Raw genomic sequence first — 26,490 nt, 5'->3', positions numbered from 1 at the left:
GAGGGCAGCGCCCTGCCTCCCGATCTAAGGTCGCGACTTGGGGTGGCCGTTTCCTACTCAATCTCCTCCCCTCCCTCGGGCCTATCAGCCCCACTCCACCCCCTACCATCCCAATCCCAAGGCTCCTATTGCACAAACACCCACTTCTTGATTTAAATCCTCCTCCATTCGTAACCCCTCAGATAATGAAGCAGTCCGAGCCCGCATGCAGCAAGACCTGGACAACATCCAGGCTTGGGCTGATAAGTGACAAGTAACATTCGCGCCAGACAAGTGCCAGGCAATGACCATCTCCAACAAGAGAGAGTCTAACCACCTCCCCTTGACATTCAACGGCATTACCATCGCCGAATCCCCCACCATCAACATCCTGGGGGTCACCATTGACCAGAAACTTAACTGGACCAGCCATATAAATACTGTGGCTACAAGAGCAGGTCAGAGGCTGGGTATTCTGCAGTGAGTGACTCACCTCCTGACTCCCCAAAGCCTTTCCACCATCTACAAGGCACAAGTCAGGAGTGTGATGGAAGACTCTCCACTTGCCTGGATGAGTGCAGCTCCAACAACACAAGAAGCTCGACACCATCCAGGACAAAGCAGCCCGCTTGATTGGCACCCCATCCACCACCCTAAACATTCACTCCCTTCACCACCGGCACACAGTGGCTGCAGTGTGTACCATCCACAGGATGCACTGCAGCAACTCGCCAAGGCTTCTTCGACAGCACCTCCCAAACCCGCGACCTCTACCACCTAGAAGGACAAGGGCAGCAGGCACATGGGAACAACACCACCTGCACATTCCCCTCCAAGTCACACACCATCCCGACTTGGAAATATATCGCCGTTCCTTCATCGTCACTGGGTCAAAATCCTGGAACTCCCTTCCTAACAGCACTGTGGGAGAACCTTCACCACACGGACTGCAGCGGTTCAAGAAGGCGGCTCACCACCACCTTCTCAAGGGGTGATTAGGGATGGGCAATAAATGCCGGCCTCGCCAGCGACGCCCACATCCCACGAACGAATACAAAAAAAAGTGCGGCGTCACCCGGCATTCGGGGAGCCCTTCCCCCCCGGGGTCTCTCAGCGCCGTAACTTAAGATAAAGATAAGGGAGACGTACATAGCTTGTGTTCTTTTGCGCTTGGGTTCAAATGTCTCTGGGAATCCCAGCTTGTCTCGTCGTTCTGTCGCTCTATATTTGAACTGTGGGTGAAAATTAAGATGATTATAAAATAAGAACATGTTAAAACCCCAGATTATTCCATGATAGTTCTTTTTTTGGGGGGGCGGGGGGAGATCAGGATTATTCACACGGGAGAACGCAGGATTCCTGCCATTTGTTGGTGAGTATAATTTGACGATCACCTCTCTTCCCGGAGCGGTGTTAAAAAGGACCGGGTCGCCCCCAGTCTGTGCTGAGTTTACTGATCTCAGTTTGGGTGAGGGGAGGGGGGGGGTTCGGGGGGTCCTAGAATTAGCCTCAGCGCCTCCAGGTTAGGGAGGAGTGGGGAGAATCAACCAGGGTTCCTGCTCTTGCTCCCTGCCCGATGGGGCTCCAGCTGGAAGGTGTGCGAGCTCGTGGGGTGGGCGTCAGGATCGGGGGGGGGGGGGGGGGCCCCCAGCTGTGATGCTCTCCACAGTCGATCAACTTGGCAACCTGACTCGACTCGCGCGTGAAGTGCGGGCAGCGGAAGATCCGTGCCCAATGCAAGCCGGCGCCTTCCGGAGAGGGGGCAAAGTGCACAACGACTGGCATTTGGAGCAGGTTTGAGTAAGACACGGACTCTGCGAGCACGAGTTCGGTCGAGGGCATCCACACCATTCACAAAACAATCGCACCCTAACATACAGAATAGCATCACACTTGGAGCACTGTGCACAGTCCTGGTCTCCATATACCTTGGTTAGACCACACTCGGAGCACTGTGCACAGTCCTGGTCTCCATATACCTTGGTTAGACCACACTCGGAGCACTGTGCACAGTCCTGGTCTCCATATACCTTGGTTAGACCACACTCGGAGCACTGTGCACAGTTCTGGTCTCCATATACCTTGGTTAGACCACACTTGGAGCACTGTGCACAGTTCTGGTCTCCATATACCTTGGTTGGACCACACTCGGAGCACTGTGCACAGTTCTGGTCTCCATATACCTTGGTTAGACCACACTTGGTGCACTGTGCACAGTTCCGGTCTCCATATACCTTGGTTGGACCACACTCGGAGCACTGTGCACAGTCCTGGTCTCCATATACCTTGGTTAGACCACACTCGGAGCACTGTGCACAGTTCTGGTCTCCATATACCTTGGTTAGACCACACTTGGAGCACTGTGCACAGTCCTGGTCTCCATATACCTTGGTTAGACCACACTTGGAGCACTGTGCACAGTTCTGGTCTCCATATACCTTGGTTAGACCACACTTGGAGCACTGTGCACAGTTCTGGTCTCCATATACCTTGGTTAGTCCACACTTGGAGCACTGTGCACAGTTCTGGTCCCCATATACCTTGGTTAGACCACACTTGGAGCACTGAGCACAGTCCTGGTCTCCATATACCTTGGTTAGTCCACACTTGGAGCACTGTGCACAGTTCTGGTCTCCATATACCTTGGTTAGTCCACACTTGGAGCACTGTGCACAGTTCTGGTCCCCATATACCTTGGTTAGACCACACTTGGAGCACTGTGCACAGTTCGGGTCTCCATATACCTTGGTTAGTCCACACTTGGAGCACTGTGCACAGTTCTGGTCCCCATATACCTTGGTTAGACCACACTTGGAGCACTGTGCACAGTTCTGGTCTCCATATACCTTGGTTAGACCACACTTGGAGCACTGTGCACAGTTCTGGTCTCCATATACCTTGGTTAGACCACACTCGGAGCACTGTGCACAGTTCTGGTCTCCATATACCTTGGTTAGACCACACTTGGAGCACTGTGCACAGTTCTGGTCTCCATATACCTTGGTTAGACCACACTTGGAGCACTGTGCACAGTCCTGGTCTCCATATACCTTGGTTAGACCACACTCGGAGCACTGTGCACAGTCCTGGTCTCCATATACCTTGGTTAGACCACACTTGGAGCACTGTGCACAGTTCTGGTCTCCATATACCTTGGTTAGACCACACTCGGAGCACTGTGCACAGTTCTGGTCTCCATATACCTTGGTTAGACCACACTCGGAGCACTGTGCACAGTTCTGGTCCCCATATTATAAAAAGAATATAAAGGCACTGGAGAAGGTGCAAAAAAGATTTACAAGGATGATAACAGAACTGAGAGGTGAAAACTATCAGGAAAGACGGAACAGGCTGGGGCTCTTTTCTCTATAAAAGAGAAGGCTGAGGGATGACCTGATCGAGGTCTTTAAAATTATGAAGGGGTTCGATGGGGTCGACATAGAGAAGATGTTTTCACTTCTGGGGGAGACCAGAACTCGGGGCCATAAATATAAGATAGTCAGTAATAAATCCAACAGAGAATTCAGGAGAAACCTCTTTACCCAGAGAGTGGTGAGAATGTGGAACTTGCTCCCACAGGGAGTGGTTGAGGGGAAGCTCGATAAACACATGAGGGAGAAAAGAATAGAAGGATATGCTGATAGGGTGAGATGGAGTAGGGAGGGAGGAGGCTCGTGTGGAGCTGCATGGCCTGTTTTCTGTGCTGTAAACTCGATGTAAAGCTCAGTCACAGCCCGACCACCTCTTCAGTCACGCCCAGCATATCCACAGAGTCGGGACTGTCGAACCCTCCCCTCGCACGGGAGCTGGATTTGCACACACAATAGCGAAGGTGGTTCCATGTACAAGTGCCCTGCCTGGTGTGGGACTGAGAGACACAGACTGGGGCACGGTCCAGGGGTCCCAATCCTGATCTTTTGGCTGCAGATAGTAACACCGCTATTCCCTGCGGAGTGGAAACGATTGGTTAATTCCCCCGTCAATCACCCCCGGAGGCTGCACCGCTGTAAGTGAATGGGTATTGATTCTATGCACAGAATTTGTGTTACGTAACTAACTACCCTCCACTCACTGCATTTTGCTGGAGAGTTAGTTTTTTGGATTATTACCTGGAGTGGGGCTGACTGATCAGGCAGTATTCATTACCCATCCCTAGGTGCCCTGAGAGCATCGAGTCACCCAACGGAGTGTGGGACTGGAGTCACGTGTAGGCCCAGACCGGGGGCACGAGTGAACCAGCTGGGTCTTTGCGACAAGCTGGCAGGCCACAAATCACCAGATTTATTCAGTCCCCCGGGTTTGGGGTGGGTGGGGGAATCTCTCGAGTTAACGAGGGCAGGTGGCAAATCGGCCGCGTCTCCTGCCCTCAATCAGTAGCCGGCGACTCCAGCGTGCGCGCACGTGTCGACCGAGCGGCAGGATCGGGCTTCCGTGCGATGCACCCCACGGTCGACTGTCCCACCATTCGGCTCGTGCACGACGACCACTTCGGCAAGGTACTGAAGGGCGATCGATGCCCACGGACCTGGAACCCGGACCCTAATCAGAAAACAGCACCTCCAAGGGAGACAACTTAAATGCAGCTAAATGGAGACAAGTGGGTCGATTCTGAACGTATTATATATATTTATTTGAAGTATTTTTCAGCACCTACCTCTCTCTCGCTCTTCTCCAGAGCTTCTAGTTCGGACTCGGAAAGCTTCGAACGTCTGTGTATCTCCAGGTTTTGCTGAAAGATTACAAGTTTAATTGCACCACCCTCTCATTTTCCACAAGTTTGCTTTTAATGATCTCCGAGACCCAGCGACTCGAGAGGCGATTGGGGGCGCGAGGGGTTCGTCCCTGGACACATGGCGAGCACAGGCCCCGATTGGAAACCCCCCTCCCCGCGCCCCCACACAGGCACTCCTTAAATCACCGAGGTTGCCACTTGCATCCGGCTGGAATAGAGCCCAGGAGCTCGGTGGCTTGGCGACCTTTTCAAAAGGGGGAGCAATCGAGACTCTCCCTCTCCCCCTTAAGCTCACGGTCCAGTGGGGTACCGAGATGCACAGGCCAGGGGCATCCCAGATTCCAAACGTCCACGGGGAGCAGACCGTTCCAGGAATGTAGGAGTTCATCCCTCCTGCAGCCCGATCTCCCATTTTACACAACTGTAGCTCAGTCTCGGGGTCGTTCTGGATCCAGGTCCCAGGGGGTGATGTCTAACCCATCAGCACCCCCCGCCCCACCACCTCCTCCCTATTTCGGAGGTGAGGGGAGAATCGAGGGACGGTCTCCCACACACGCTGTACGCTGCGACACTGAACTGTAGCCCACCCTTGGGTGGGAGAGGTTGTGAACGTGGAGGTCCAGCCTCGCTTTCGACAGCTCCCAACATGTTCCTGGGGGCTTAGCACGAGGAGAACTTCTGAACAGGAGCGGGCAGGGGGCAGCGGACAGTATCTCTGGGCTGGAAACGGGCCAGCACACTCAGGGGGCACTGGGCTGGCACAGACACGGTCACCCACCGTGCTGGGGCTTCTTCATTCTTCGAAGGAGGCGCCCGCCACTCGCAATGTCCTCACCCGACCGACCCCTGTTCATTTACATTAGGGAGTTTACTCCCGCTGACAGGGCAAGGGGCAAAATCAAATGGTCGCACAGTGGCGTGGCACACTGAGGGGGGGTGTCGCAGGTACAGATAGCCCAGTGACAGTCGACGGAAGATGTCGAGTAACCAAAGGGTTTTTAATCTCTTCCTGCCGGTTTCGTGTGACTTTCCCACTCCCCCCACCACCCCAAATGGCAGGGGAGAGCGAGAGAGCGCGAGAGAGAGAGAGAGAGAGCGCGAGCGAGAGAGAGAGAGAGAGCGCGCGCGAGCGAGCGGGCGGGCTCAGGTGGGCGGACAGAGGAGATGAGTTACCTTGTGAAGCTCGGAGAGCTGCTGGTGACGGATCAGGGCCTCCTTGCTGGGGAACTGCCTCCTGCACAGAAGGCAGGCCAGCTTCTGCCAGTCCGTCAGCTTCTCTTCCTGATCCTCATCCTGATCCTCCTCGCTGTCGCTCTCCCCGCTGTAGGCCGCCACCAGCCCTCGCAGCGGGCTCGTCCTCTGCAGGGGAGGGAGGGGAGAGAGGCACAAATCAGTACGGGCATCTTAATACAATACGCATATAAATCCAATGGGGAATCCAGGAGAAACTTCTTTACCCAGAGAGTGGTGAGAATGTGGAACTCACTCCCACAGGGAGTGGTTGAGGAGAATAACAGATGGATTTAAGGGGAAGCTGGAGAAACACAAGGGGGAAAGGAATAGAAGGATAGGGTGATAGGGCGAGATGGAGTAGGGAGAGAGGTTCATGTGGAGCATAAACACCGGCATAGACCTGTTGGGCCGAATGGCCTGTTCCCATGCTGTAATTTCACCACAGACCGAGCCCATTCGGCCCATCTTGCCTGTGCTGGTATTAGCTCTCCTCCAACTGGAGTGGTCTACCCTAATCCCTGACCCTTTCCCCCAGTAGCCCCCCGCCCCCCCCCCCCCCCGCGGTAAAGCACCCCTCACTCTAATAACCCCCTTGTGAAAACACGTCTTCTAGATTTCTGGACTCTCGGGGAATCGAGGGATACGGGGGATCGGGCGGGAAAGCGGAGTTGAGGTCGAAGATCGGCCGTGATCCGACTGAATGGCGGAGCAGGCTCGAGGGGCCGAGTGGCCTCCTCCTGCTCCTATTTCTTATGTTCCCGTTTCCCCCAATCTGTGCCTCCTGGTTACTGATTCCCCGACCAGTGGGAACAACCTTTCACCATTCACCCTCTCAAAACCGGTCAGAATTTGGAAGCCCCTCAACCTTCCGGTTTAATAATAAATTTGGAGGAGGAGAGGGGGAGAGGCTGGAATCTGTTGGGCCGAATGGCCTGTTTCCGTGCTGTGAATTCGATGTAATGAAACCCCCACCCCCCGACCCGACCCGGGACTGTTTCTCCTCTCTCGTGCTTCCTACCGTTCGATCGTCGTCGTCCCTTATCTTGTCTGTCGTCCGTTTGAAGTGCTCCATGATGACGTGCTGCCTCTCTGCCAGGGTGCTCTGGAAAGAGGAGCCATTTCAAAAAAAGGAGAAATCAATCAGGCCAGGACCAGCCACGTACGCACGGGCTGGGGAGACGGGGGGCCGTCCAGGAACAGGAGGAGGCCTCCGCAACATTACCCCCCGATCCCCCTCGGTCCGCCCCGTGCGCTGGGGAACGGATCCACAGGCGTCTGTTGGCATTTTATCTCGCCCAAGTGAATGTCCGCATGGGATGACGGGCTCCCTCTCTATTTCCCCTTCTTGCTGCCTGACGGTTAGTCCACGGCCCCTGGGCTCTGAACCCTTCTCCGCAGCGAGCGGTTCACCCCACCCCCACCCTCACCCCACCCCGGGCTCTGGCACGCCAAGAGTCGGGACGTGGGCCTGCGATTCCTCCCGCCCACCTCGGCCGGGAGGGTCACTGGTTCAAATCCCCACCCGCCCCCGGGGGTCTGGGCGGAGACGGCTGAGGGCGGGCGGAGGAGGAATCAGCCGCGGTTCCTGGTCCTCCAGCGAGCGCGCGCGTTTGCGCCCGCAGGGATATCCTCCCGGCACTCGCCGCCTCTGCTCTCGTTAGGGGTACGGGCCGAACGGCCAGGGGGGGGGGGGGGCCCGGGCGGAGGGACGGCTGCGGGCGGGGCGCAGGCGAACGGCCGGCGCAGGTCGGAACTATACCCCTCCAATGAGACTCGACACCTTGGCGAGGGGAAAGCGAGGGACGAGCGGGCGGTTCCAGGGCTGAGGGAGTTGCATTGCACGGTGCGGGTTTGGCCAGTCACCTTTTTCTCGAGCATGGCGTAGCCCGCATCGGCGGAGGCGGACTCCCTGCGATCATCGTCCCTCATGTAGCTGAGAGGCTGGAAGCTGTTCTTGAAGTTCTCCTTCTGCTTGTTCAGACTCTTGGCCCACCGTTCCATGTCTTTGGCGATCTGGAAAAGCGACCCACGCGCACACATTGACAAGGGGTTAACTCACTCCCTTCGCCGCCCTGCACTCCCGCCGGCACAGGGTCAACCCATACAAGTTAGGGCCCCTCCGGCAACTGACGCCTTGGCCTTCTCGTAAATCGAGTCCCAGGGGGCCGTCTGGGACGTCGGGCCTTAACGTTCACAGTCACTGAAAACTTACTCGGTTAAACGTACAACCTCAGTCAGGGATTCCAGCGGCTGGCTTAATATCCAGGGAGGGTGCTGGATACGGTCAGGGTCCATTACAGCTATAATGGGCGGATGGTACATTCGGATCAGGAGGAGGCCATTCAGCCCCTCGAGCCTGTTACATTAGGAACAGGAGGAGGCCATTCAGCCCCTCGAGCCTGTTACATTAGGAACAGGAGGAGGCCATTCAGCCCCTCGAGCCTGTTACATTAGGAACAGGAGGAGGCCATTCAGCCCCTCGAGCCTGTTACATTAGGAACAGGAGGAGGCCATTCAGCCCCTCGAGCCTGTTACATTAGGAACAGGAGGAGGCCATTCAGCCCCTCGAGCCTGTTACATTAGGAACAGGAGGAGGCCATTCAGCCCCTCGAGCCTGTTACATTAGGAACAGGAGGAGGCCATTCAGCCCCTCGAGCCTGTTACATTAGGAACAGGAGGAGGCCATTCAGCCCCTCGAGCCTGTTACACAGGAACAGGAGGAGGCCATTCAGCCCCTCGAGCCTGTTACATTAGGAACAGGAGGAGGCCATTCAGCCCCTCGAGCCTGTTACGTTAGGAGCAGGAGGAGGCCATTCAGCCCCTCGAGCCTGTTACGTTAGGAGCAGGAGGAGGCCATTCAGCCCCTCGAGCCTGTTACATTAGGAACAGGAGGAGGCCATTCAGCCCCTCGAGCCTGTTACATTAGGAACAGGAGGAGGCCATTCAGCCCCTCGAGCCTGTTACATTAAGAACAGGAGGAGGCCATTCAGCCCCTCGAGCCTGTTACATTAGGAACAGGAGGAGGCCATTCAGCCCCTCGAGCCTGTTACATTAGGAACAGGAGGAGGCCATTCAGCCCCTCGAGCCTGTTACATTAGGAACAGGAGGAGGCCATTCAGCCCCTCGAGCCTGTTACATTAGGAACAGGAGGAGGCCATTCAGCCCCTCGAGCCTGTTACATTAGGAACAGGAGGAGGCCATTCAGCCCCTCGAGCCTGTTACGTTAGGAACAGGAGGAGGCCATTCAGCCCCTCGAGCCTGTTACATTGGGAACAGGAGGAGGCCATTCAGCCCCTCGAGCCTGTTACATTAGGAACAGGAGGAGGCCATTCAGCCCCTCGAGCCTGTTACATTAGGAACAGGAGGAGGCCATTCAGCCCCTCGAGCCTGTTACATTAGGAACAGGAGGAGGCCATTCAGCCCCTCGAGCCTGTTACATTAGGAACAGGAGGAGGCCATTCAGCCCCTCGAGCCTGTTACACAGGAACAGGAGGAGGCCATTCAGCCATCGAGCCTGTTACATTAGGAACAGGAGGAGGCCATTCAGCCCCTCGAGCCTGTTACGTTAGGAACAGGAGGAGGCCATTCAGCCCCTCGAGCCTGTTACGTTAGGAACAGGAGGAGGCCATTCAGCCCCTCGAGCCTGTTACGTTAGGAACAGGAGGAGGCCATTCAGCCCCTCGAGCCTGTTACGTTCGGAACAGGAGGAGGCCATTCAGTCCTTCGAGCTTGTTCTGCCATTCAATTAGATCATGGCTGATCTGTATCCTAACTCCATTTAACCGCATTGATACCCATGCCTAACAAAAATCCACCAATCTCGGTCTTGAAAGCTCCAACTGACCCCCTTTGTGTGAAGAAATGCTTCCTGACATCACCCCTGAACGGCCTGGCTCTAATTTTAAGGTTCTGCCCCCTTGTTCTGGACTCCCCCCACCGGAGGAAATAGTTTCTCTCTATCGACCCTATCGAATCCTTTAATCATCTTAAACCCCTCGATTAGATCACCCCTTAATCTTCCACACTCATGATGTCCCGGGAATTGAATTATCTCCGCGCACTATGCTACGGGAGGAACATGGGTGCGCGCGGACAAATGTCTCCTACCCCAAACCTCCGGCTCCCGAAACAAAGGTTCCCCCATTATCCCTCCGTGTTCCCAGGTCTAAAACAAGACAGCGGGAAGTACAGTATGTGCTCCCTCCCCCCAACGATGGCTCAGTGAGAGATGGCACCGCCCAGTGTGGAACTGAGCCAGGGAGGAGACCAGGACTGCCCAGGGTCCAGTCGTGCCGAGTTAACCGATCCCAGCCGTGGGGGGTGTGGAAGTAGGTTTGCTACAATCAGCCTCAGCCGCCTCGTGTTAAGGAGTTGGGGGGGGGGGGGGGGAAATCATCCAGAGCGCTGGCTCCTGATTACTATCCAGCTATTCCCGCCAGAAAGTGCACACGAGGACGTCGGGGGAAGAGCAGAATCGTGCTCACCGCGACGCCACCTACAGTCGAATAGCCCAGCGAACATCCAGCTTCTCGCACGAGGAGTGACATGCTGGAGGTGGGGCCTGAGAGACTGTATCCCCCCCCCCCCCCCGATTATGGTAAGCCCACCACCCCGCTCTGTGCGCCCCCCCCAATTCTCACCTGCTGGGCGGTCTTGGTCTTGGGTTTCTCCTTCTTCTCCTTGCCCTCCTTCAGGCCGCCGCCGGGGTCCTTGGGGTCGCCGCTCTGGTCGGGGGCTGGTAGGTAGGTCTGCTTGTCCCCGTCCCAGTACAGGTACTGCTGCGTCTGTGCATTATAGTAGTACTACACATGAAAATATATACACAGAGAGCGCCATTAACCCGGGAGCTTTACACCTGGGGGGTCACACAAACGCACTGGGGTAAACGGGAACAACTCGCTCGCACCTAGCTAGCCGGGGGTGGGGGAGAATCTGTACCATCAGGCGCAGGCCACGAGCACAAGTGAGTGGGGACGGGATATTCAACCGTGGAGGGCATCGCAGCCGAGCCCAATCTGGTCCGCTTTTCCAGAAGGGTAGCGACCAGGACCAGGAACCCTGGCTGACGTCCCCTGCTCTCGCCCTCCCCCATTGCCCGGGAACAACCAAGGCCGACTGGTGCCCCCCTACCCCCACTCCCTCACCCACTGACTCAGCACAAACCGGGGGGGTCGTTCCTGCTCTACACTGGTCAGTGGCGCATGTGGCCGTGCATTTACCAACTAAGACAAGCCCCTACTTAAGGCGTCTGTGACTGTCTCTTAGCACAGCTCGCTCCTCACTCTCAAAACCCTTACAACATGATGCAGTGCAGATTCACCAGAACGACACCGGGGGCTAAATTACGAGGGCAGGCCGCATAGACTAGGTTTGCACTCCCTCGAGGAGGAGAGACTTCAAACACTGGGGCTATTTACTATGCTAAACCTTTACAAATCACTGGTTAGGCCTCAGCTGGAGTACTGTTTCCAATTCTGGGCACCGCACTTTAGGAAGGACGTCCATGCCTCGGAGAGGGTGCGGAGGTGATTTACTAGAATGGTACCAGGGATGAGGGACTTCAGTTACGTGGAGAGACTGGAGAAGCTGGGGTTGTTCTCCTTAGAGCAGAGAAGGTTAAGGGGAGACTTAATCGAGGTGTTCAAAATCACGAGGGGTTTTGATGGAGTAAATAAGGAGAAACTGTTTCCAGTGGCAGGAGGGTCGGTAACCAGAGGACACAGATTTAAGATAATCGGCAAAAGAGGGGGAGATGAGAATTTTTTTTTACGCAGCGAGTTGTTCTGATCTGGAATTCGCTGCCTGAAAGGGCGGTGGAAGCAGATTCAATAATAACTTTCAAAAGGGAATTGGCTAAATACTTGAAGGGGAGAAATTTACAGGGCTACGGGGAAAGAGCAGGGTGGGGGGAGAGAGGGACTAATTGGAGAGCTCTTTCAAAGAGACGGCATGGGCTCGACAGCCTCCTTCTGTGCTGTGACGTTCGCTCACCAAACAAACTCTGACCCAATTTAAGGCTGTTGACTCAACACCAATTAAACGGTCGACTTAAAAAGGACGCCCCTCCACTCTCGGAGCTGTGAAACACGCCCCGCGTTACGTATCTGAAAACAGCGGATGGTGCGACTGTGAGCAATGCCACAGGCGGTCTGCCAGGCGCACTCCAACTTCAAGGCCCTGGGGGTGGGGTGGGGGGGGCTGAGTGACGTTAGAAACTGGCACACCCAACTCGAGGGGGTTTTGTGCGTTAACAAATGGGGGAGGATCAAACGCAAGAGGTGCAGCGTAGCTGTCAGGAGCACAAACTCTGCGCCCCTGACCCAAGGGGAACCGAGCCCCTTTGAGAGGAAAAAAAACACACTCGTCAAGTCTGCTCCCCCCCCCACCCACCCTCCCACATTCCCTACAGCTCTAGCCCCCCTCCTTACTGTTCTCGGGCCTCCGTTCTACTAATTCTGCACACAAGGGCTGGAGAGCGTCCCTGTGGAGAGATTATTCCAGTTGGGGAGGACCGGGGACACCAGTTTAAACTATGCAGGAGTGGGAATAGACTGGATGTTGGTGTTGGCGGTTCCCCTTTCCCCGGAGAGGAGTGAGCCTCTGGAATGTGTTGCCGGCTGGTGTGGTGGGTGCTGACTCTCTGCCATCGAGAGGGAGCTGGACCTGTTCCTGACTGGGGCAGAGATCCCATTGTACGGAAGGTCAGTGTCTTTATAGAGAACGCTCGGTCCGTGTGATCTCCCGGACTGGTCTCGATCGCCTGAGGGGGGGGGGGGGTCGGAGAGGAATTTTCCAGAGTATTTCTTCCCTTATCGGCCCTGGGTTTTTTTTTACTCCCAGGAGGTTAAAACAGAAAAACCAACTGGTCCTTCGAGCCTGCTCCGCCATTCAATACGATCATGGCTGATCCTCTATCTCAACACCATATTCCTGCTCTCTCCCCACACCCCTTGATGCCTTCTGTGACAGCTGTGGAGGAAGGGAGGAAGGAAATGTTTGGTCACGTTCTCCGGCCAGCGTGGTGTGGGGCAGGCTTGATGGACCAGTTGGTTTTTACTGGCCTGTCGTTTTCTGTCTGTTCGTACAACCCAACCTCCTCCACCCCGCCCACAGCCGAAACAGCTTAAGACAAAGTCCTGCTTTACCTGTGAGTTGGGATCATAGTAGAGGCCGGTCTGCGGATCGTAGTAATAGCCTGACATTTCGTCGTACTGATACGTGGAGACGTCGGGGACGGCTGTGGAGAAAAGAGGCCCGAGGATCAATACACCAAGATTTTAAAAGAACAACTGAATTCAAATTCACTTCCCTGCTCCTGCTTGTTGCGAGGGTCCGGTTCGGTGAGTGTTAGTCACCCCTCTGGTCACGCCGCACACAGGAGGTAGAGGTATCTACCTATGGTGCTGGGTGTGTCCTGGGTGTCGGGGGTAGGAGTATCGGTCCTGGGTGTCGGGGGGTAGGAGTATCGGTACTGGGTGTCGGGGGGTAGGAGTATCGGTACTGGGTGTCGGGGGGTAGGAGTATCGGTACTGGGTGTCGGGGGGTAGGAGTATCGGTACTGGGTGTCGGGGGGTAGGAGTATCGGTACTGGGTGTCGGGGGGTAGGAGTGTCGGTACTGGGTGTCGGGGGGTAGGAGTATCGGTACTGGGTGTCGGGGGGTAGGAGTATCGGTACTGGGTGTCGGGGGGTAGGAGTGTCGGTACTGGGTGTCGGGGGGTAGGAGTGTCGGTACTGGGTGTCGGGGGGTAGGAGTGTCGGTACTGGGTGTCGGGGGGTAGGAGTATCGGTCCTGGGTGTCGGGGGGTAGGAGTATCGGTACTGGGTGTCGGGGGGTGGGAGTGTCGGTACTGGGTGTCGGGGGGTAGGAGTATCGGTACTGGGTGTCGGGGGGTAGGAGTATCGGTACTGGGTGTCGGGGGGTAGGAGTGTCGGTACTGGGTGTCGGGGGGTAGGAGTATCGGTACTGGGTGTCGGGGGGTAGGAGTATCGGTACTGGGTGTCGGGGGGTAGGAGTATCGGTACTGGGTGTCGGGGGGTAGGAGTATCGGTACTGGGTGTCGGGGGGGTAGGAGTATCGGTACTGGGTGTCGGGGAGGTAGGAGTATCGGTACTGGGTGTCGGGGGGTGGGAGTATCGGTCCCGGGTGTCGGGGGGTAGGAGTATCGGTACTGGGTGTCGGGGGGTAGGAGTATCGGTACTGGGTGTCGGGGGGTAGGAGTATCGGTACTGGGTGTCGGGGGGTAGGAGTATCGGTACTGGGTGTCGGGGGGTAGGAGTATCGGTACTGGGTGTCGGGGGGTAGGAGTATCGGTACTGGGTGTCGGGGGGTAGGAGTATCGGTACTGGGTGTCGGGGGGTAGGAGTATCGGTACTGGGTGTCGGGGGGGTAGGAGTATCGGTCCTGGGTGTCGGGGGGGTAGGAGTATCGGTACTGGGTGTCGGGGGGTAGGAGTGTCGGTACTGGGTGTCGGGGGGTAGGAGTATCGGTACTGGGTGTCGGGGGGTAGGAGTGTCGGTCCTGGGTGTCGGGGGGGTAGGAGTATCGGTACTGGGTGTCGGGGGGTAGGAGTATCGGTACTGGGTGTCGGGGGGTAGGAGTATCGGTACTGGGTGTCGGGGGGTAGGAGTGTCGGTCCTGGGTGTCGGGGGGGTAGGAGTATCGGTACTGGGTGTCGGGGGGTAGGAGTATCGGTACTGGGTGTCGGGGGGTAGGAGTATCGGTACTGGGTGTCGGGGGGTAGGAGTGTCGGTACTGGGTGTCGGGGGGTAGGAGTATCGGTACTGGGTGTCGGGGGGTAGGAGTATCGGTACTGGGTGTCGGGGGGTAGGAGTATCGGTACTGGGTGTCGGGGGGTAGGAGTATCGGTACTGGGTGTCGGGGGGTAGGAGTATCGGTACTGGGTGTCGGGGGGTAGGAGTATCGGTACTGGGTGTCGGGGGGTAGGAGTATCGGTACTGGGTGTCGGGGGGTAGGAGTATCGGTACTGGGTGTCGGGGGGTAGGAGTATCGGTACTGGGTGTCGGGGGGTAGGAGTATCGGTACTGGGTGTCGGGGGGTAGGAGTATCGGTACTGGGTGTCGGGGGGTAGGAGTATCGGTACTGGGTGTCGGGGGGTAGGAGTATCGGTACTGGGTGTCGGGGGGTGGGAGTATCGGTACTGGGTGTCGGGAGGTAGGAGTGTCGGTACTGGGTGTCGGGGGGTAGGAGTATCGGTACTGGGTGTCGGGGGGTAGGAGTATCGGTACTGGGTGTCGGGGGGTAGGAGTATCGGTACTGGGTGTCGGGGGGTAGGAGTATCGGTACTGGGTGTCGGGGGGGTAGGAGTATCGGTACTGGGTGTCGGGGGGTAGGAGTATCGGTACTGGGTGTCGGGGGGTGGGAGTATCGGTACTGGGTGTCGGGGGTAGGAGTATCGGTACTGGGTGTCGGGGGGTAGGAGTATCGGTACTGGGTGTCGGGGGGTAGGAGTATCGGTACTGGGTGTCGGGGGGTAGGAGTATCGGTACTGGGTGTCGGGGGGTAGGAGTATCGGTACTGGGTGTCGGGGGGTGGGAGTGTCGGTACTGGGTGTCGGGGGTAGGAGTATCGGTACTGGGTGTCGGGGGGTAGGAGTATCGGTACTGGGTGTCGGGGGGTAGGAGTATCGGTACTGGGTGTCGGGGGGTAGGAGTGTCGGTACTGGGTGTCGGGGGGTAGGAGTGTCGGTACTGGGTGTCGGGGGGTAGGAGTGTCGGTACTGGGTGTCGGGGGGTAGGAGTATCGGTACTGGGTGTCGGGGGGTAGGAGTATCAGTACTGGGTGTCGGGGGGTAGGAGTGTCGGTCCTGGGTGTCGGGGGGTAGGAGTATCGGTCCCGGGTGTCGGGGGGTAGGAGTGTCGGTCCTGGGTGTCGGGGGGTAGGAGTATCGGTCCCGGGTGTCGGGGGGTAGGAGTATCGGTCCCGGGTGTCGGGGGGTAGGAGTATCGGTACTGGGTGTCGGGGGGGTAGGAGTATCGGTCCCGGGTGTCGGGGGGTAGGAGTATCGGTCCTGGGTGTCGGGGGGTAGGAGTATCGGTACTGGGTGTCGGGGGGTAGGAGTATCGGTACTGGGTGTCGGGGGGGTAGGAGTATCGGTACTGGGTGTCGGGGGGTAGGAGTATCGGTACTGGGTGTCGGGGGGTAGGAGTATCGGTACTGGGTGTCGGGGGGTAGGAGTATCGGTACTGGGTGTCGGGGGGTAGGAGTATCGGTACTGGGTGTCGGGGGGTAGGAGTATCGGTACTGGGTGTCGGGGGGTAGGAGTATCGGTACTGGGTGTCGGGGGGGTAGGAGTATCGGTACTGGGTGTCGGGGGGTAGGAGTATCGGTACTGGGTGTCGGGGGGTAGGAGTATCGGTACTGGGTGTCGGGGGGTAGGAGTATCGGTACTGGGTGTCGGGGGGTAGGAGTATCGGTACTGGGTGTCGGGGGGGTAGGAGTATCGGTACTGGGTGTCGGGGGTAGGAGTATCGGTACTGGGTGTCGGGGGGTAGGAGTGTCGGTACTGGGTGTCGGGGGGTAGGAGTATCGGTACTGGGTGTCGGGGGTAGGAGTATCGGTACTGGGTGTCGGGGGGTAGGAGTATCGGTACTGGGTGTCGGGGGGTAGGAGTATCGGTACTGGGTGTCGGGGGGGTAGGAGTATCGGTACTGGGTGTCGGGGGGTAGGAGTATCGGTACTGGGTGTCGGGGGGTAGGAGTGTCGGTACTGGGTGTCGGGGGGTAGGAGTATCGGTACTGGGTGTCGGGGGTAGGAGTATCGGTACTGGGTGTCGGGGGGTAGGAGTATCGGTACTGGGTGTCGGGGGGTAGGAGTATCGGTACTGGGTGTCGGGGGGGTAGGAGTATCGGTACTGGGTGTCGGGGGGGTAGGAGTATCGGTACTGGGTGTCGGGGGGTAGGAGTATCGGTACTGGGTGTCGGGGGGTAGGAGTATCGGTACTGGGTGTCGGGGGGTGGGAGTATCGGTACTGGGTGTCGGGGGGTGGGAGTATCGGTACTGGGTGTCGGGGGGTGGGAGTGTCGGTACTGGGTGTCGGGGGGTAGGAGTGTCGGTACTGGGTGTCGGGGGGTAGGAGTATCGGTACTGGGTGTCGGGGGGTAGGAGTATCGGTACTGGGTGTCGGGGGGGTAGGAGTATCGGTACTGGGTGTCGGGGGGGTGGGAGTATCGGTACTGGGTGTCGGGGGGTAGGAGTATCGGTACTGGGTGTCGGGGGGTGGGAGTATCGGTACTGGGTGTCGGGGGGTAGGAGTATCGGTACTGGGTGTCGGGGGGTGGGAGTATCGGTACTGGGTGTCGGGGGGTGGGAGTATCGGTACTGGGTGTCGGGGGGTGGGAGTATCGGTACTGGGTGTCGGGGGGTAGGAGTGTCGGTACTGGGTGTCGGGGGGTAGGAGTGTCGGTACTGGGTGTCGGGGGGTAGGAGTATCGGTACTGGGTGTCGGGGGGTAGGAGTATCGGTACTGGGTGTCGGGGGGTGGGAGTATCAGTACTGGGTGTCGGGGGGTAGGAGTGTCGGTACTGGGTGTCGGGGGGTAGGAGTGTCGGTACTGGGTGTCGGGGGGTAGGAGTATCGGTACTGGGTGTCGGGGGGTAGGAGTATCGGTACTGGGTGTCGGGGGGTGGGAGTATCTGTACTGGGTGTCGGGGGGTGGGAGTGTCGGTACTGGGTGTCGGGGGGTAGGAGTATCGGTACTGGGTGTCGGGGGGTGGGAGTATCGGTACTGGGTGTCGGGGGGTAGGAGTATCGGTACTGGGTGTCGGGGGGTAGGAGTATCGGTACTGGGTGTCGGGGGGTAGGAGTATCGGTACTGGGTGTCGGGGGGTAGGAGTATCGGTACTGGGTGTCGGGGGGTAGGAGTATCGGTACTGGGTGTCGGGGGGTAGGAGTATCGGTACTGGGTGTCGGGGGGTGGGAGTATCGGTACTGGGTGTCGGGGGGTAGGAGTGTCGGTACTGGGTGTCGGGGGGTAGGAGTATCGGTACTGGGTGTCGGGGGGTAGGAGTATCGGTACTGGGTGTCGGGGGGGTAGGAGTATCGGTACTGGGTGTCGGGGGGGTAGGAGTATCGGTACTGGGTGTCGGGGGGTAGGAGTATCTGTACTGGGTGTCGGGGGGTAGGAGTATCGGTACTGGGTGTCGGGGGGTAGGAGTATCGGTACTGGGTGTCGGGGGGTAGGAGTATCGGTACTGGGTGTCGGGGGGTAGGAGTATCGGTACTGGGTGTCGGGGGGTAGGAGTGTCGGTACTGGGTGTCGGGGGGTAGGAGTATCGGTACTGGGTGTCGGGGGGTAGGAGTATCGGTACTGGGTGTCGGGGGGTAGGAGTATCGGTACTGGGTGTCGGGGGGTAGGAGTATCGGTACTGGGTGTCGGGGGGTAGGAGTGTCGGTACTGGGTGTCGGGGGGTAGGAGTATCGGTACTGGGTGTCGGGGGGTAGGAGTATCGGTACTGGGTGTCGGGGGGTAGGAGTATCGGTACTGGGTGTCGGGGGGTAGGAGTATCGGTACTGGGTGTCGGGGGGTAGGAGTATCGGTACTGGGTGTCGGGGGGTGGGAGTATCGGTACTGGGTGTCGGGGGGTAGGAGTATCGGTACTGGGTGTCGGGGGGTAGGAGTATCGGTACTGGGTGTCGGGGGGTAGGAGTGTCGGTACTGGGTGTCGGGGGGTAGGAGTATCGGTACTGGGTGTCGGGGGGTAGGAGTATCGGTACTTACGGTACTGGGTGTCGGGGGGTAGGAGTATCGGTACTGGGTGTCGGGGGGTAGGAGTATCGGTACTGGGTGTCGGGGGGTAGGAATATCGGTACTGGGTGTCGGGGGGTAGGAGTATCGGTACTTACGGTACTGGGTGTACTCCTGGGTGCCAGCGGTGGAGCTTGCTGAGGACTGGCCGCTGTTTGAGGCTGAAGCTTGGGCGATGTTTAGCTGAGGTTGAGCCACGATCTCCACCTTCTGGGTCACTGGAGGCCGCGATATCTGCGGTGTCTGAAAAGGTACAAATAAATGAGCATAGGGGGTTCATATCTGGAAGAGTGGTGTTTACACTGGGATCCAGGACTCCCCTTTAGTTTAGGATACTGAGGGGAGATCGAATAGAGGTGTTTAAGATGATTAAAGCAGTTGATAGAGAGAAACTATTTCCTCTGGTGGGGGGAGTCCAGAACAAGGGGGCATAACCTTAAAATTAGAGCCAGGCCGTTCAGGGGTGATGTCAGGAAGCATTTCTTCACACAAAGGGGAGTGGGAATCTGGAACTCTCCACCCCACCCCCCCCCCCCAAAAAAAGCTGTGGAGTCTGGGGGTCAATTGGAAATCTCAAAACTGAGATTGATCGATTTTTGTTGGGTAAGGGTATCGAGGGACATGCAGCAAAGGCGGGTAAATGGAGTCGAGGGACAGATAAGTCATGATCTAATTGAATGGCGGAGCAGGCTCGAGGGGCTGAATGGCCTCCTCCTGTTCTTATGTCCCCAGGGGATGGAGACGGGGAGACAAGAAAGAGAACAGATGAGCTGGTGTGTGTAAAACCCTTGGTGGAGTATGGTTCTGCGGGGCGGGGCGAGGGGCCGAGTGGCTGGTTTTTTTTGCACTTTATGCTGCGTGTTCTGATCTGCAATCCTCAATACTTGGGGACAGACAAGACATCTCAGTTAGAAACTTTGTAAAATCCTGCGACTTCCAGCTGAGGAAGTCTGTGGTTTGGGGACGATCGAGTCACTTCACCTCCGGGAGCTCGTACGGTGACTGTTCCTGAGCACTCCACAGGTCTGTGAGGCTCACGGCCACGGTATCTGCTCGGGTGGAGGCTCGGCTCGGCTCGGCTGGTAGCATTCTCGCCTCTGGGTCAGAAGGTCGCGGCCACAGTGGGTGGAGACCCTAAACCAGGCTGACTGAGGGAGTGCCGCATTGCCGGAGGTGCTGCCCTTTCGGAGAGTTCCTCCCTCCCTCCACCAACGACACCAGCAGAACAGATTAAGCAGTCAGTCATCTCACTGCTGGTGCAGGACGGCCGCTGTGATCCGCCAGGCAACAGTGACCAACGCATTTCTAAAGCCACCCACTGATTGAGGCATCGTGAGGAGTTCCAATGTCTTCAGACGCTGTGTAAACGTAACTGTTATAAATAAAAGACTTGCATTTCTACAGCGTCTTTCACAAACTCAGGACGTCCCAAAGCTCTTCACAGTCAATTGTGTAGTTTTTGAAGTGTGGTCACTGTTGTAATGTAGGAAACGCGGCAGCCAATTTGCGCACAGCAAGATCCCACAAACAGCAATGTGATAATTGACCGGGTAATCTGTTTTTTTTTAGTGATGTTGGTTGAGGGATAAATATTGGCCCCAGGACCCCGGGGAGAACTCCCCCTGCTCTTCTTCCAATAGTGGCCGTGGGATCTTTTACATCCACCTGAGAGGGGCAGACGGGGCCTCGGTTTAACGTCTCATCCAAAAGACGGCCCCTCCGACAGCGCGGCGCTCCCTCGGCGCTGCCCCTCCGACAGCGCGGCGCTCCCTCGGCGCTGGGACTGGGAAGTGTCGGTCTGGATTATGGGCTGGAGTCTCTGGAGTGGGGGCTCAAACCCACAACCTTCTGACTCAGAGGCGAGAGTGTGAGACCCACTGAGCCCCGGCTGACACCGATACATAAATGGGCACACTTCCCTCTCTCTTCACCCACCACCCCACCCCCACCAATTGCGCCCAGCCGAGCACTGAATGGACCTACCTGTGTGGTGCGCGTGCTGTCGGACGAGGTGCTGGATGACTTCTGGTACAGCTGCGGAGCAGCTTGCGTCTGAACAGACTGAGGGTAGGACTGCGGGCTCGGAATGGGATCGACCCCGGGAATGGCCGGCTCCGAAGAGGTTTCCGATACTGCAAGAAAACATAAGGGGCTCAATACTCTGGCTCATCAGTCCTGAAGCTGCTGCCGTCCATCAAACACTCCCAGGGCAGGTACAGGGTTAGATACAGAGTAAAGCTCCCTCTACACTGTCCCATCAAACACTCCCAGGGCAGGTACAGGGTTAGATACAGAGTAAAGCTCCCTCTACACTGTCCCATCAAACACTCCCAGGGCAGGTACAGGGTTAGATACAGAGTAAAGCTCCCTCTACACTGTCCCATCAAACACTCCCAGGGCAGGTACAGGGATAGATACAGAGTAAAGCTCCCTCTACACTGTCCCATCAAACACTCCCAGGGCAGGTACAGGGTTAGATACAGAGTAAAGCTCCCTCTACACTGTCCCATCAATCACTCCCAGGGCAGGTACAGCACGGGTTAGATACAGAGTAAAGCTCCCTCTACACTGTCCCATCAAACACTCCCAGGGCAGGTACAGGGTTAGATACAGAGTAAAGCTCCCTCTACACTGTCCCATCAAACACTCCCAGGGCAGGTACAGGGTTAGATACAGAGTAAAGCTCCCTCTACACTGGCCCGTCAAACACCACCCCACCTCCCAAATTGCACAGCAGCAAAAACGAGCCACACGTCTCAGAGAAAGAAATAAACCAAGAAGTTTGAGTCAGTAACTGGTGGATCTTTCTTGGTCTTGGAAAGCAAGGACTAAGTGAGCTCTCAGTCTGCATAATAATGTTTTTGTTTATTCCTTCTGGCGCTGTGGGCATCGCTGGCAAGGCCGGCATTTATTGCCCATCCCTAGTTGCCCCTTGAGAAGGTGGTGGTGAGCCGCCTTCTTGAACCGCTGCGGTCCGTGTGGTGACGGTTCTCCCACAGTGCTGTTAGGGAGTTCCAGGATTTTGACCCAGCGACGATGAAGGAACGGTGTGTGTGTGTGAGAGAGACTCGGACGTGATGGTGCTCCCATCCACCTGCTGCTCTTGTCTGGTCGGTACCGACATGGGGATCTGCTGCGCCCGGAGGTAATAAAGCTCCTTCTAGTGGTAGAGAAGGCTGCGACTGTCCAAGGATGGTGATGCCCAAATAAGGAGTGTGAGATTAATCAGAGCATTGAACAGTGAAGGGAAATGAGACTTTCTGTTTCTGTGCAGATGTTTCTACCTCATTATGTTTAATCACGTTTACACTGCATTTCAATATGTAACCACAAACTTTTAGCCCAATCATTTATTTAGCATGTTAACCAGACAAATGTGTCGGTGGTTTGGTCAAACAAAGGATGTGCGATTTAAACTTAATCCTGGTGACCTTCAGCAGCTCGAACCATTTAATCATTAACGTGCTCCCGGATACCTCGCTAATGCATTCCCAAGCATACGGTTTCTTTGTTAAGTTTCGTGAACGTAAAAGAAGTCTTGTTGGTCTGGGAAAAGACAGGCAGCCCTCCCCAAAAGAGACAGAGGCGTGCCAGCAGATGCAAGCACGGCCGTGACAACACCGTAACTCTCAGAGGCCCGCGCGCGGAATGGCTATGCGCTTCGCAGCTGTACGGAAACTGCAGGGTCTGCAAGGAAGTCGAACAGAGAACAGGTTAAGGGTCTCCTACCTGGGAGGTGGTAACCCGCGGGCCTGTGAACATCACCAGACCCAGGGCCCAGAGTTGGCAGGCCCCACGCCACCGGCCCACTCTAACTAAAGATAGGGGAAAGTAACCTGTACGGGTTAATGCCTGTCGATTATCAGGTATCATTTCTACTATAAAAGGTGAGCCCAAAACTCTTGCTTGTTGTGAAGGAACAGCGTGACTGAGGTGCAACAGACCGGGACAACCACGCTAACGCCAGAATACAATTGTCCTGAACATCACCCGGGTGAGCTTCGCCTCCGCTGTTCAGAATAAATTGCTGCTTGAAGTACCGTGTGTACTTGACTTTTCTTATTTCAAATAAAGTACTCAAACGTTACCAATTGGTTGGCGTCAGGCTTTCCTCGATTGTAGGGATTCCCACAGGCTCACTGCCGTGAGGCCCAGGCTAGGCCGTTTGCGTGGCCTCCGAGGGGATTCTTACAGCGGTGCGTTAAAGCCAACGGGCGCGACTGACCTGTGGTGGTCGGTGGGGCCTCGTACGTCGTTGGAGGGGCCGAGTGCCCGCTGCCCTTCTGTTGCTGGTCGGAGCCTCGCTGGTAATCCTGGGAATACTGGCCTGTCTGAGCGCTGTATCCCTGCACGGGTAAAACAAGACGTTAGCATCAGGATGGGACCGACTCCTAGGGAGGGTGGGGGGGGGGGAAAGGGGGTTAGAAGCGATCTCGATGGGTGATCAAAGACTCCATAGGGCAGGTCGAGAGAAATTATTTCCTCTGGTGGGGGGAGTCCAGAATAAGGGGGCTTAACCTTAAAATTAGAGCCAGGCCGTTCAGGGGTGATGTCAGGAAGCATTTCTTCGCACAAAGGGGAGTGGGAATCTGGAACTCTTCCCCCCCCAAAAAAGCTGTGGATGCTGGGGGTCAATTGGAACTTTCAAGACTGAGATCGATAGATTTTTGTTGGGTAAGGGTATCGAGGGATACGGAGCAAAGGCAGGTAAATGGAATTGAGGAACAGTCATGAACAAGTCGAGAGGCGGAGCAGGCCCGAGGGGCTGAATAACCTCCCTCCTGTTCCTGTCCACCAGGCCCGAGGGGCTGAATAACCTCCCTCCTGTTCCTGTCCACCAGGCCCGAGGGGCTGAATGGCCTCCCTCCTGTTCCTGTCCACCAGGCCAGAGGGGCTGAATGGCCTCCCTCCTGTTCCTGTCCACCAGGCCCGAGGGGCTGAATGGCCTCCCTCCTGTTCCTGTCCACCAGGCCCGAGGGGCTGAATGGCCTCCCTCCTGTTCCTGTCCACCAGGCCCGAGGGGCTGAATGGCCTCCCTCCTGTTCCTGTCCACCAGGCCCGAGGGGCTGAATGGCCTCCCTCCTGTTCCTGTCCACCAGGCCCGAGGGGCTGAATGGCCTCCCTCCTGTTCCTGTCCACCAGGCCCGAGGGGCTGAATGGCCTCCCTCCTGTTCCTGTCCACCAGGCCCGAGGGGCTGAATGGCCTCCCTCCTGTTCCTGTCCACCAGGCCCGAGGGGCTGAATGGCCTCCCTCCTGTTCCTGTCCACCAGGCCCGAGGGGCTGAATGGCCTCCCTCCTGTTCCTGTCCACCAGGCCCGAGGGGCTGAATGGCCTCCCTCCTGTTCCTCCAGAAGAGACTTTTTCGCCCATCGGTCTGTGCTGGATTTAAACCCGGGTCGGAGAGGTGAGCGGCCAGTGGCTGACCCGCTGTGCCATCCAACTCCCAACGCTGAAGCAGATCAGCAACCTCCTGGAGCAGCACCTCAGCAGCCAGTTACTGACCTGGTTGTACTGCCGCTGGTATCCGTCGTCCTGCCCACTCTGGTGGTGATAGTAGGAATAGTCTCCTTGTTGGCCATCCTGGTTTAACCATGTGCCTTGGTTATCGGAATCTGAACTCTGCGGAAGGGGAAAGGTCAGAGTGTACCACTCATTACTGCCAACAGTTCAAATTGCCCAGAAAATTGATTTTTTTATAAAGCCTTCAACACAGTAACTTGCAGCAAAATTGGCAGAGCTGTCTCTTTCAAGATGCCCCTTGTCCTCGTACAAAGGCACCCCCTCATGTTCTGGGGGGCCGGGTTATACAGCGTCCGGAGCCTCACCCAATCGCGCAGGCTGAGCTGTCTGTTTCGCTTATTATTCCATTTGTTCGTCTAGACTAGGCTCCCAAATTATGGACAGATCTATGCTGCTGACACACGGCCAACAGGACCGGCTGGAATCGCATCTCTTGGTTTGGGTAAGACTTTCAGCCCGTGTACAGGGATTACAGGTTGGCATCACACCCAACGCACTGCCCAGTGAGAGGAGGGGTCCATTCGTCGTCAGTCTGGGCTAGAAACCCATTCCTGGAGGTGGAAGCTCAGACGACATCAGGTGGATCAACCCCCCACTTCACTCCCCGTACCCTGCGATTCTCCCCCCTTCACTCCCCGTACCCTGCGATTCTCCCCCCTTCACTCCCCGTACCCTGCGATTCTCCCCCCTTCACTCCCCGTGCCCTGCGATTCTCCCCCCTTCACTCCCCGTACCCTGCGATTCTCCCCCCTTCACTCCCCGTACCCTGCGATTCTCCCCCCTTCACTCCCCGTACCCTGCGATTCTCCCTCCTTCACTCCCCGTACCCTGCGATTCTCCCCCCTTCACTCCCCGTACCCTGCAATTCTCCCCTCACTCCCCGTACCCTGCGATTCTCCCCCCTTCACTCCCCGTACCCTGCGATTCTCCCCCCTTCCCTCCCCGTACCCTGCGATTCTCCCCCCTTCCCTCCCCGTACCCTGCGATTCTCCCCCCTTCACTCCCCGTGCCCTGCGATTCTCCCCCCTTCACTCCCCGTGCCCTGCGATTCTCCCCCCTTCACTCCCCGGACCCTGCGATTCTCCCCCTCTCGTTCCCCGTACCCTGCGATTCTCCCCCCTTCACTCCCCGTACCCTGCGATTCTCCCCCCTTCACTCCCCGTACCCTGCGATACTCCCCCCCTCACTCACCTGGTTGACCGCCCACTGCGCTGCTGCGATCGCTGTGCTGGCCACGGAAGCAGCGCTTGCTCGACTCCCATCCGTTAGGACCACGTCCCTGGGGGGTGGGGAGGAAAGAGGATTTCAGAGCGAGGGAACTCTCCGCACAGAGATTAGCGAGTCATCGGAGTCCCGCAGGGCCTCCTGCAGCGTCACTTATTTCCGGGTTCAGTATAGACAAGCAGAATCAATCTCAATTAACACAACTTTTTTCTTTTCGTTCCTCAAGCATCAGCAGCCCTCGTGTAAACCTTAAGGTGCCAGCCTTGGCACTGTGGTAGCACACTCGTCTCTCAGCAGGTCGTGGGTTCAAACCCCACCCCGTTCCCACATTCTCACATCTGAGAGGTTTGAGCCGGCATCGAGGGAGCGCCGCACCGTCGGAGGGGCTGTCTTTTGGACGTGACATTGAACCGAGGCCCCGTCTGCCCTCTGACGTTGATGTAAAAGATCCCACAGCCACTGTTTCGAAGCAGAGCGGGGGAGTTCTCCCAATATTTATCCCTCAACCAACATCACTATAAACAGACGGTCTGGTCATTATCACGTTGATGTTTGTGGGATCTTGCTGTGCGCAGATTGGCTGCCACGTTTCCCACATTACAGCAGTGACCACCCTTCAAAAGTACTTCACGGGCTGTAAAGCGCTTTGGGGCGTCCTGAGGTGGTGAAAGGCGCTGGAGAAATGCAAATCCTTCTTCTTTCTGAACCGATTGTGAGTGGGCTACTCGATGAGGCGTGGGTAAAGGAATCACAAGCAAGCCCTGACCCTGTACGAAAACGACACACATACCCACACGCACGTTCCAGCAGAGACCCCTGGATAGTAATCGGGAGCCAGAAAAGAGGCCGATTTACCCCCTCCCCGGGATAGATCCTGGGAGCTCCCCTGCTCTGTGGGGCTCGATACTATACCGGGCGCTGCGTGGAGCCATCGAGGGAGCTTCTTCACACGCTTTCTAAGAGGGGGACACAGGTCGTTGATCTCGCTGTGTGCAAATGGGCCGCCGCTTTTCCCACATTACAACACTGACCACAC

General features: G+C 57.0%; 1 protein-coding gene across 6 annotated transcripts in view; it reads right to left on the bottom strand.

The window, feature by feature from the left end:
* Positions 1 to 26,490, bottom strand: part of LOC137319970 (RNA-binding protein 10-like) — a 52,190-nt gene that overhangs the window by 2,833 nt on the left and 22,867 nt on the right. For 4 of the 6 annotated variants that reach the window (XM_067981834.1, XM_067981833.1, XM_067981839.1 and 1 more), the window contains 12 exons: positions 25,422 to 25,509; positions 24,213 to 24,329; positions 22,935 to 23,055; positions 20,693 to 20,841; positions 18,808 to 18,952; positions 13,090 to 13,181; positions 10,585 to 10,746; positions 7,808 to 7,957; positions 6,963 to 7,046; positions 5,885 to 6,070; positions 4,634 to 4,708; positions 1,129 to 1,211 (listed from right to left, as the gene is read on the bottom strand). In XM_067981834.1, the coding sequence (XP_067837935.1) occupies positions 1,129 to 1,211; positions 4,634 to 4,708; positions 5,885 to 6,070; positions 6,963 to 7,046; positions 7,808 to 7,957; positions 10,585 to 10,746; positions 13,090 to 13,181; positions 18,808 to 18,952; positions 20,693 to 20,841; positions 22,935 to 23,055; positions 24,213 to 24,329; positions 25,422 to 25,509 (1,452 nt within the window). The remainder of the gene's footprint in view (positions 1 to 1,128; positions 1,212 to 4,633; positions 4,709 to 5,884; positions 6,071 to 6,962; positions 7,047 to 7,807; positions 7,958 to 10,584; positions 10,747 to 13,089; positions 13,182 to 18,807; positions 18,953 to 20,692; positions 20,842 to 22,934; positions 23,056 to 24,212; positions 24,330 to 25,421; positions 25,510 to 26,490) is intronic. The other 2 variants (XM_067981835.1, XM_067981836.1) reach the window with 2 other exon arrangements.

Source organism: Heptranchias perlo, unplaced genomic scaffold (genome assembly GCF_035084215.1).
Source record: "Heptranchias perlo isolate sHepPer1 unplaced genomic scaffold, sHepPer1.hap1 HAP1_SCAFFOLD_955, whole genome shotgun sequence".
Lineage (NCBI taxonomy): Eukaryota > Metazoa > Chordata > Chondrichthyes > Hexanchiformes > Hexanchidae > Heptranchias > Heptranchias perlo.
The sequence above is the reverse complement of the archived record's forward strand: the minus strand, read 5'-3'. Positions and strand labels throughout refer to the sequence as shown.